Source organism: Balaenoptera ricei, chromosome 3, assembly GCF_028023285.1.
Source record: "Balaenoptera ricei isolate mBalRic1 chromosome 3, mBalRic1.hap2, whole genome shotgun sequence".
Taxonomy (NCBI): domain Eukaryota; kingdom Metazoa; phylum Chordata; class Mammalia; order Artiodactyla; family Balaenopteridae; genus Balaenoptera; species Balaenoptera ricei.
Genome location: NC_082641.1, coordinates 52052339 through 52064407, shown reverse-complemented (window position 1 = coordinate 52064407; position 12069 = coordinate 52052339). Strand labels below are relative to the sequence as shown.

The 12069-nt window shown below is 35.5% G+C and overlaps 1 protein-coding gene across 2 annotated transcripts in view; it reads right to left on the bottom strand.

Moving 5' to 3' along the window:
• Positions 1 to 12069, bottom strand: part of CWC27 (CWC27 spliceosome associated cyclophilin) — a 239792-nt gene that overhangs the window by 57926 nt on the left and 169797 nt on the right. For both annotated transcript variants that reach the window (XM_059916470.1, XM_059916471.1), the window contains 2 exons: positions 7991 to 8100; positions 3588 to 3691 (listed from right to left, as the gene is read on the bottom strand). In XM_059916470.1, coding sequence (XP_059772453.1) covers positions 3588 to 3691; positions 7991 to 8100 — 214 coding nt within the window. The remainder of the gene's footprint in view (positions 1 to 3587; positions 3692 to 7990; positions 8101 to 12069) is intronic.

Sequence of the window (12069 nt, the reverse complement as noted above, 5' to 3'; positions counted from 1 at the left end):
TCACAGGTGATTTAATTTACTTCTTTTGTGGGATCTATACTCTGGTTTTTCTACAGTGAATATCTTTTCTTTATATAATAAAAAAATGAAAATATTTACTTGAGGCAACCATGCAATTGTTAGTGTTTTCCTATCCTTATATTACTGAATACTGTATGTACTAAGGGAAAGTGGTGAAGGGGAGAGAGAGGAGAAGAGGAAAAGGGAGGAAGGCAGATAGACATTTATATTGTTTATTATTTTATCTTGTATGTTTGTTGTGAAGTTTTATGTTAACAATCTGGAAAGAATTTTCAATGGAACATAGTAGTGAATAGTTAATGTTCACAAGACTGCAGTCTAGTCTCATAGATTTAATTTTTTCCCTCCTCTTAGAATGCCAATTTTGTTGTGTAAGGAGCAGGTGGCTTTCTTTTTTACAAGTCTCTCTACTGCCTTGTCAGACAGCTCTCAAAACTTTTTTTGGGAGCTAACCAAGCTTTATCTAACCAAACCCAAAATGGCATATGGACTTCATCCACATGGTCATATGAATCCTTTGGCTGATAACTCCTGCTATGTATCTAATTGGTTTTATAAAATCCATGTTTGAAGTTTTCTATAGCTATAAGAGTGTGTGATGCTGTGGGATGAAGGAATGTAGTGGCAAAGAGCCCCCTTTAGCTGCTATACTACAGTCTGGTGCCCGTCACTACCACTATCAAATATTGGCAGTATATATCCCAACCAAGGAAGAATGATAATAATTTTGAGTGAAAAATTTCTATCATGCATTTGAGCTTAGATCTACTAATAACACTTCCTTAAATGCCTTGTTAGACAGTGAAATCTGGGAATAATTAGCAAACACCATATACAGTGTTTACAATAGAATCATATTTCTTTTCTTTCTCTCCCCCTCCGACTTTTTTTTTTTTTTTTGCATAAAAAGTAGAATGCTGCTGAATGGTACCCAAATGTCTGTTGTATACTATGCCAATACAGCAGCTCAGCCAAAAATGTGAATAGAACAGTTTGCCAAGTAAAAGAAAACATAACAAATTGGTAATGGTTTCTATCTTGACAGAAAATGAAAATGATCCCTCAATGTGTGGTCACTCATGTGGACACATAAAAATGTCTTAGAAGCAATCATTTTACCTCAGATAACAGACCCTGACGGTGTAGTACAGCACTGGCTGACTTTCACTTCTTAGAAAAGCGGCAAGCGTGACCTACAAAATAGTCTGGGAACCATGTAATTTATGCATAACACACATGCACATGCCATGAAGTCATAATATTTGCTATAAATCATTTTGAATACAAGACTTCTTTTCTGAGTGGAGTATACTTCATGAGAGATGACCTAAATCACCAGAGACTTGATAAAGCTGAACCGGTTTATTTATGAACAGAAGTGATGCTGTTGCTTATCAGGTTACAAGATTTCAGTATTCTCCAGTGCAACAAAAAGGCTGTGTATAAGTGCCCCCATGCATTCTGTAAGAATACTAAAGGTACTTTAATTAGATGTTAGATTAAAAAAATATACAAAAAGTATGTAGGTACATAATGTAGGGTTCTGACTTTCTGGTTAGGTGACTGCAATTGCAAGCAGAAAGGAACCCCTGGTAAGGGTTCCTTTACCCTATTTCCCCTTCCTTTACCACTTATTTTTGTTCCCCAGATGGAGAACTAGCCAATGTCATTGACCAGTGATTTTTTTTTTTCCCCCCAATCTGGTGAAGTTTCCCCATTTGGTTAACTCTCTAATGAGGATGTTAGAACATTGATTGTATTGTGAAATCACATCAAAAACAAGAATGACACTTTTGAAAACACTAATTGATATCTGACGCTAATGAGGAATTCAGAATGAGAGGACACTGAACCAGGGGACTAGGAAGGACCTTGGGAAGGTAAATGGTCTTGCCGAGTTGAAAGTAAATTTGAATCCTGTGGGTTGAGTTTCAAATGAAACTTCTGGGTTTAAATTTGTTGGTGACTTTCCTGTTCAATAAAAAAGGACTTAAATGGCTTACAAAAAGGTTAAAAAAACTTATTGGGCATCAAACTGCTCTCACAAAACACCATCTTGATGAGTTAAGTGTAAATGAATCAGAAACACATGGATCATATTTCCTTAAAAAATGCATATGGATTCAAAAATAAGGGGAAGAGGACTTGGCAAAACATTTTTTTGTGTGTAGTGGCTGAACCCAAAACATTTGAAAGATATTTTGAGACATTCAAAGAATCCAAAATAAAACTAAACCTGTCCAGTCATATCAAAAGAAAAGTGTTTCTGTGCAATGTGCATTTATCTCTATGGGTCATTCAACACTCACTGAGCCTTCACCTTTGGCAAAGAACTATGGGAGGAGCCAGCTTCTGCCTTAAGCGACTTTGAATTTAAGTATAGACAAATACACATAAGTAATAGAAACCTATTAAAAGAGACCTAGGGTTTTACAAAAATTGGCATCATAACCCAGATCATACAGAAATCACGTATCGAGAAATATACAAGTATTTCCAGGATCGTATGGTAGGTAGGATTCATCCCATTCAAATCATCATCACCCGGCCCTTTTGATTAAAGTTATATATAGTTGCAGAGCCTTACTTGCTTAAATGTTTTCTTAATAAGTGTTTTTATGTCTTTTTTAATATGTGTTCCAGCCCTCTTTCCTCCACCCTCTAGATTTGTGAGTGCTCAACAAATCTTGCTGACTGGTTTCCTGGAGGATGGGAGTGTTGAACAGAGTTTTGAAATAGGGGAGAGATGCTGTTTGGCAGAGAGGAGTGAGGCTATGATTCTGGGTTGGGGTAATGGCACATGTGACAGTTCAGAGGCTCCAGAGGGTGAGTCATGTGTGGGGGGTGACCCACTGGCTTGCTCGCAGCCATGTGCCTGAGCCAGGGTGTAGTGCGGGCGTGGAGGCAGTTAGGTGCGGGGAGGCCTAATATACTACATGTGGAGTCAGCTGGAGGGCAGAGGAGTGTGAGGAGAGAAAAGCACAGTGCTTACTCTTTTTTTTTCCTTTTTGCCAGCATAGGATAAAGTGCTAAGCACAGGACACATACAAGTCATTAATCCCTTTATTTCTTATCAGTGTCTTAAAAAGCTGAAAAATATCCAAAGATAAAAATAAGTTAACTATGCATGTATTGCTAGGATCCTGTAGGTTATAATTTGAAGAGGAACTTAGTAGGATTATGAAATGGACTAATGAGTTCTAAAATGTTTGTGGGAAAGTGTAAAAAGTTAATGACTCAGAATCTTTTAAGGCTGTTTTCTAGCTGTTTAACCTGAGTCTTTTATCTTTTCCACAATATTAGAAAGTTATTTAGGGCAAGGATAGGGTCATATATTTCCTGTGTATTTTCTACTGGCTAGCACAATACTGGGAATACACCAAGCACTAAATAAATGCTTACTGAACTGAAATGAAGTAAAAGGGTGCTGAGGCCCTATAATGATGAGGGTATAATTGAAGGTAAAGTCTGAAAAAAAAAAGGGATGATATAGTAGAAATATCCTAATAGTGTCTCTGCTTTGAGCTTGTTTGTTCATGGTAATATAAAGAAATCAAAGGCCTTACCATCCTTCATCATCTTCTACTTCTGTTTCAGAAATGTCATTTTCAGGAGTTTCAGCAATTGCTTGAGTGAGTTTAGATTTAAACTGGTTCAGCAGCGCAAGGGTCTGAAATAACAATTAGACTGCTAAGTTTCCTGATAAGGATAAATATAATTTCAGAAGAGACATTTAAATTTGGCAGAAAAGAAAATATCCTTCCAGGATGTAAAACACTTAATTTTTTTAATTTTGAAGGAAAATAACAAAACTGCCTTCCAGCTGCAACAGTGATTGATATTCACAAACCTTGACATTGCCCCATTTGCACTTGCACTGACATTTTCCCTCAGGGATATGTGACTATTTTCGATTTGGGGAAAATAAATTTGTTTATGTAGAAGATGTTTAAACTTTAAAATGCATGCTTACTAATAGCTAAGTTTTTAGTGTCCACAAGATAGGGAGGTAGTTCACTAAGACATGTGAAATCAAAAACAAAACACCAAAAAACAAATAGTATTGAACAAATTTCCAAAAATATAAAAATGTCAATGTTGGGGAAGGTGAAATGAATGAACATGTTAATTGTTGGAAGGTGCGTAAATTGGAGTGACATCTTTGGAAAGTTTTTTATACATATCAGAAACTTTAAAATGATCATTCCCTTTGATTCAATAATTCCAATCCTGGGAATACATGTAGAAAAATAATCTGAAACACTGAAAATGGCTTATGCAAAAGATGTGTGCTGCAGCAATATTCATACAACTGAAAAATGGAAACATGTTAAATGTCTATTAATAAGGAGCTAGATAAATTTGGTAAAAAGCAGTGAATATGTGATTACACTATTACTAAAATTATACACATGAAATATTATATTCTGTTGTTAAGTGAAAGAAGTAGGATATAAATATCACGTTGAGTGTGTTTTTGTAAAAAAGGGACTATTTCTCTGATATTTTTATTTTTGGCTCCAATGCCCTTTGTAGGTAAGAGGAAACAGCAGGTGCCTGAAATTTTAATCACATTGTCCCCTGGCTATACCTTAACAGTTTGCTTCAGAATTTGAGCAGAGAATCAGAAATTAGAGAAATGTTTTTTTATTCTATAGTTTTAAAAAGTACATAACTGTGAGATGGGATAAAGTACTACCTTGTCTAAAAAAATCAAGTTTCTAATTAAGACGCTGGTACATTGAATTCAGTACTAAAATACAGTTGACCCTTACACAACATGAGTGTTAGGGGCACCAACCCTCTGAGCAGTTGAAAATCCAGTCATAACTTTACAGCCAGCTCTCCCTCTACATTGGTGGTTATGCAACCAACTGCAGTTGGTCTAGAACTGTAGTACGTATTTACTGAAAGAAATTCACATATAAGTGGACCCACAAAGTTCAAAGCTGTGTTGTTCAAGGGCCAACTGTACTTACATTTCATAAGGAAAAATGTGTGTGATGGTTCAATATGTGAATAACAAATATAATAAAGAATCACGGTAACTTGGAGGCTCCAGAATTTATCTAAAATATCATTAAGACCATGGTTCATGAAAAAATTAAGTAGGTTTTGGTGGTCTAGAACCTAAGCTCAATAAAGACAGGTGATGTCAAAATATCTGCAAGAAACAAAGGCAGTTATTGCTAAAAAATGATAGTGAAAAGTGCCTTATATGTTTCTGCAAAATTTAATGCCCACATGGACAACAGTGGAAAATATATACATTACCATAGTTGCTGAACGAGATGAGTTTTAAGGAAACATTATAAATTCTATAGAATATCCTCATAGGCATTCTGAGGGCTGCTAGCATGTTAGGGTTTAGATATTTTATCTTTTTCTAGAGTAGCAATTATAGGACTAAGCTCTTCAAACAATGTTAACAGATAAAGAAAACATCCTTTGTTTTAAAACCTTATTCATTAAAAAAACCTTTCACCTACAAACTTTTATTGTATTTGCTTTATAATAAGAAAAGTGATTATTGTAGAAATATTAGAAAACAAAGAGAAGCAAAACAAAAATATCTATTATCCCACCACTAAGAATAAGTAACCATTGTGGACATTTGGTATATATCCTTCAAGGCTTCTTAAGTGTTTCTGTGTGTGTATATATCTATATATTATATAAATATATATCTCTACATGTGTATCTCTATATCTCTATACCTATCTATCTATCTATCACTTAAAAGCAAACCCCATCAATTTTTGATGATGGATTTTCACACACTTGGAAACGTCTTTTCTGAGGGCATAAAGAAAAATGAAAACAAAGGAGACCTCTTAGTGGAATGAAATTTTAAAACTTCCTAGAAAACTGCGCTAGACCTGGATTTTATTCTTTTGAGTTGAAAGTGGCAAGGCAGTCTGTTTTTAGAGCCAGTTAACGTGCTATTGGCATTTGCTCAAAGAAGGAGGACTGGGACTATGGCAAACAACATCCTCTCGGCCTTCCTTAGTTTCTCCTATATTCAAGATTGGACTTTCTCTAGTTGCATTCGAAAGGCAAGAAAGGACACTAGGCAGAAAAGCTAACACCACAAAAAAAATAGGGCACAATATAGGTTGAAGAAGATAGGATCTGCATGGAGGCATTTCTGTTTGGCATCTCCAGGGGAATTAGTCTTCTGGCTTTTGCTGAAGGAATGAAGGGCCAACCATTAACAGCATGCTCTTCAGCACAGAGCAAGCCGTCCGGCATGAAGAAGCTGTGCTGAAGGGGCCTGCCCTGGCACACTTTGTGCATGCGTATCTACACAGAAGAGTCTCTCAAATGGCTTCTGTGCTGCCAGTCCTGCCCCGGGTCCAGTCTACTCTCCATACTGCAGCCAGGTTGGAGGGATCTTCCCATAGTGCAAATGAGATCATATCACCTCCTTCCTTCGATGGCTCCCCATTGCTCTTAGGGTAAATCTCAACTCCATAATATGGCTCAAAAATATCTTGTGTGAACTGGCTCCTGCTTACCTCTCCAGCCTCATCTCTTTCTTTCTCTTAGTCTAAGTTCCAGTCATACTTAACATCTTTTAGTTCTTTGCAAAAGAGGTCAAAGACTCCTCATATACTGTCCCTTTAGTCTAGCCATGTTATGTCCTATCCAACCCTCAAAGCTCAGCTGACAAATCATTTTCTCAGGGAGGCCTTCCCAGATTCTTATGCCATGTTAGGTCCTACTGTTATACATTGACATAGTTTCCTGTATCTAACCTGTCATAATGTTCACCCCCTTTTATTAGTATTACTTAACTGCCTCTTTTTCCTGATAGCTCAGAGAAGACAGGGATGTTTCTACCTCGTTTACCACCAAATACAGTGATTAGGACATGGTAGATTCTTAATAATTATTTACTAGGAGGGAAGAAAGAGGAATGCAAGAATAAGAGTGATCCTTCACATCTTTTGGTAGTACATTCAGAGGACTTTGTGACTCCATGAAAACAAGTTAATAAAGTACTTTTTCTTAATTTCATTTGATGTGCCATTTCTTTTGAAAACTGCACATGTTAGTTCTCTGTAATTACAATTTCCTGTACCTGAATTCTTGTTGAATTTTCCCTACGATTATTTTCACTCTGGGCACTGATGCATGATCTTCCCTACAAGTAATTAGGTGTCATTTATAATATAGTTCCCGATTAGATTAATTTATTCAAACAGGCTTGGGCTTTTTAATTTACTTTTATTTTGCCTATTTTATTTATATGCTTAAAATGGCATGTTCTCATGTATATATGGCAGCACCGAATATAAGTAATTTTGGTCTGCCCCCTAGCTTTTCAACATAAAGAGCTGCTGAAGAGATTCATTTTATCAAGTGCCAAGTGCTGCATGGTGTTGACTCTCAAACTGATGAGCTCGCTTCCTGTCTTTTTTTATTCTTGATTTCTGACAATCCTCTTACATTACTACTTAAAGATTCAGGAATGACTTTCAGTAAGCAGACTTTCGTGGTATTATTTATGGTAGAAGTCAACTAGCGGACAAAGTGCCTTATTTACAGGCACTGTACAATTTCAAGTGGAGCTGCCTAGGCAGCAGGTGAGATGCTGATTCAGAAGAGATACCTTCATCATTTATAATCACCCCATCTCATAATATTCACTTAGTCAAAGGTTCTACCTGAGTATCTGGTAAAATGTGGTTTTACTACGTTCCTTCCTGTGTTTAATAAGGGAGTACAAGGTTGAAATCTAAAAGTTTTAGGCTTTATGCCTTTATGTCAGGAAAGAACTCTATCATCTGGATCTTTGCTTAAGTGGCCAAGGTCCTTGTCACTTCACCCCTATATTAATATATCTTTTTCCATTTTTAAGAGGTGATGTTTCCCCTTGTGTATAATCAAATTAGGCTCCATTAACAACACTTGAAGACAATTAAAAGGCAATGAACTGCGTATGGATTTTGGTTTGTGAAGTTACCTGGTCTTCACGGGAAGTTCCCTTCTTTGCCTGCTGCTTCCTCAAAGCTTCATACTTTTGCTTTTCTCGTCTGTATTCTGCAACAGCACCATCTGGAGCAGCCTCTTCCTCTGAGGAATAATAGAATAGTCTTAGGCTAAATAGTAAAAAGGCTCTATTGAAGCTCCACAATGATTACCTAGATTAGAAAGTGATTGATGTTAATTTATCAACCAATTTTATAAACATCTTTATTATATACTGTACTATTGTAGTTGTTCTCAACTGTATTTATTTGACTATAAAATCACCTATCTCACTTTTTTCTTCAGTTATTTTTTTATTTTTATTTTATATTGGAGTATAGTTGATTAACAATGTTGTGTTAGTTTCAGGTGTACAGCAAAGTGACTCAGTTATACATATACATGTATATATTCTTTTTCAAATTCGTTTCCCATTTAGGTTGTTACATAATATTGACCAGAGTTCCCTGTGTTATACAGTAGGTCCTTGTTGGTTATCCATTTTAAATATAGCAGTGTGTACATGTCAATCCCAAACTCGCTAACTATCCCTCCCCCTAACCCTCCCCCCATCTCACTTTTAAAATAAGTACGGTATTCCTAAAATTCAGCAATACTATTTTACATTATTCTCTTGCCTTATAAGATATAATCTTTCAATATTGGTTGATTTTCCAATTACCTGCCACTTTTGCTCCCCAGTTAAAATAATAACAACAACAAACAATTTCAATTTAATGGCATCATAAAATATAAATATATCTAACAAAAAATCAGGACAGTTACCTAGAGCAGATAGAAATAATTTTTACTAAATTAGAAATTAGAAAAAAAAATCTATGGATTTGATCCTGCAATAATTCCATACAAACAAAGATTAGCTAACATCTGGGTTCACAGAATACAGGTTTGCCTCAAAAAAAAAAAAGTACTAATATTTTACAGTATGTTACATTTATATATATTAATGAAAATTTGTGATTTAAGGAAAAAAAAACCCAAAAACCTATCTCTTCTCATCTTTGGCTGGCAAACCAAGATGAGCCAGCTGAAATCAAGAATACCAATAATCTTTCTATTCAAGCCTTGGTTTGTTGCTTGCCTCTTTGTTACCTAGTTTGAGGAAAATAAGTAATGTGTAATGTATTAATAATCAGTCATTTTGTTCAAGAGATTGTCTAGTTAAAAAAAATGTGTGAACTAAGAAACAAGTAGTCTTTTTATGTTTACCTAATATGATTTTGATGTTGGTCAAAGGGTACAAAGATTCAATTATGTGGGATAGAAAAGTTCTGGAGATCTAATGTACAGCATAGTAACTACAGTTAATAATACTGCATTGTATAATTAAAATTTGCTAAGAAAGTTGATCACCACACACACACACACACACACACACACACACACAAACTGTAACTCTGTAAGGTGATGGATATGTTAATTAGCTAGACTGTGGTAATCATTTCACAATGGGTTCTCTATCTTAGTCTTCTGAGATTTTTAATTGTCTGGCTTTAGGATGTCTTTCCTCTCCTCCTGTTTTTATTTCTAGACAAAATGAATAGGCAAACAGCTTGAGAATAGCTGTGAAATCAGCTGACCTTTCATTATATACATCTGTGATACCAGGATTAAGCCTGCTAAGGTTCCATCTGGACTGCATGGAAACTATAACCCAAACACTTCTACATGGTACACAGAGTCAAATGCAATGATATTTGCTGCACAAAATCAACTGTGTGAAAAATATGGTCAACTCTTCTATTTCCTAACTGGGTGTATCATATCAGTATAAACTACTTCTGTTTATACTGTGATCAAATGTTCACAGCACATTCATTTTTCATGTTTTTATTTCTCAACACTATGAGTAATTTCCTTAGCTCTATATTTCAGTTCACTAATTCTCTGTTTAGTTGTATCTAATCAGTTTTTAAGATATAAACTGAGTCACTGATTTTAATAATCATAGCTTAAAATTCTAGACACTTGTTATGTTTTATCTTTCAGATTATTCTTGGGGATCCTTCTATTATGTCTTGTGACTCTCTCCCCAGAATGGTTATTTCCCCATGTGTTTTCTAATTTTTGACTGTGTGTGTACCTACAGCTAGAGCTACATCTTCATCATGCTCCATAGGAATCCTTGGCACCCAGGATTATGTAAGGAGTCCTACAGAGAGCTTTTGCATTTGTTTCTACCAGGAAATTAAGGGGTTCCATTAGTGCACAGCCATTTTTTCCCCAAGTTAATTTCCTGGCTTAGGATTCCTGTACCATATAGGCAGTGTACATTCAGACTTTATAGCTGTGCCTTGTAGAGTTTTAGAGTTTTGATTTTTTTTATGATAGACTTTTTTTTTTCCTCCCACATATAGCTCTGAAAAATGACATGCTTCTTTGTGGCCTTCCTGACCAGGTGGACAGTTTTTTTAGTTCCTTCGTCTCTTGATCCAAGACTATATCTCTGTCCAAGTGTGAGATTAAAACCTCAGCTTCTAGCTATCAGAGCCTACATCTGGTTCCAATATCCCCCTGGGCAACTATAGTGTCAACTTGCCCACCTGATACTCTGGTTATGCCTCACCTTTGTTTCTGGTACGTAGGAATTTTCTTTTCTTTCTTATCTTCTCTTTCTCCCCGCCCCCCCCCCCCACCTTCACTTTCCCTCACCCTGCCAGCCCCTTCTCTGTATCTTTCAAGCTTAGCTAAGTATTTAAATTGGGCTGGATCATATTTTATCCAGAATTTCTATATATTTGTAGAAGGAGAAAGTTCTGTCTTAACTCAGTCCATGTTGCCAGAACAGGAAGTAGCACATTCATTTCTCATGTATTTGAATGCCCCTGAATAAACAAAAATTGAATAAGTGATTGGATGATTTTAGTCACATAAAACTAGCTAATAAAATATTAAAGGAGTTTGAAAAAAATCAGTTTAAGTACAGAGTACTCTACTTCTGCTTTTCTTAAAAATCTCAATATATGCTGGATGATAATTTATAAATAATGACACAGTATGACAACTATTTGTTATTAACTGAAATTTCTATAAAATATATGCTAAATAAATAGGAATGAAGAATGGGGGAAAAAAGAACATTTACTAAAAACCTACTATATGTTAGGTACCACGCTAAGGTTCTTTGACTATCCATGAAGAAAGTATCTATAAACCTATTTTACAAATTAGGAAACAGGATAAGACCACAATTAGAATATACTAAAGCTGGAACTTGAACCCAGGTCTCTATGATACTAAAATCCCACACTGTGCCCTACTGTCTTCAATTAAAACTTCAGTTCAGAAAATAAAATTTAGTAAGTGTTGCCCACATGCCTGACACTCTAGGAAATGCTATGAATGATATCTAAAGCATACATGATGCAGGCTTTTCATTCTAGAAAGTAATCTAAAGAGTAAAATAAACATAATATATGTAAAAATAGTTAAGAAATCAAGCCATTGATTGTAAGTATTACGTTGCTGATTCTTGGGTAGAATATTAGCCACCTAGAGAGGAGTTAAAGCTTACCTATGTTATAGTGTTAGAATAAAAAAATTTTAATATCTTAGTGACCTCTGAGATAATATTAGGAAATATATATAAAAGGGTTTGGTGACAAGAATGTCCAACAACACTATAACCATCAATTTACTACTAGAGCGTCAGTTTGCTAGAGCACTAGAACTTAGCTAGTGTCCCACGTGGATTAGCAGCAGAACTTGGGCTAAAACTTATGTTCTGACTCCTAGTTTTGGTGACGATCTGTAGTGAGACTAAAGGTTCAATACTGCACTTTTCCCCCTGCATGATATAAAGAATGTCTCTAACTCTTCCCTAAGAACTAGTCAGAAACATAATCTTTGCTCCACTTGAATCTCTTCATTACAAAACCTTTTTGTTCTGAGCATAAAGAAGTGATGACTACTCAATTACTGATTACTTAGCTAATGAACCAATGGTATCCATCTATTACAAATCTCATTTTATAGATAAAAGGGCTTATACCCTCTACTGTCTCAGTACCAGAGCTCAAGGAGCTAAAAGCTTCAAGTAGCTGCACATTCATT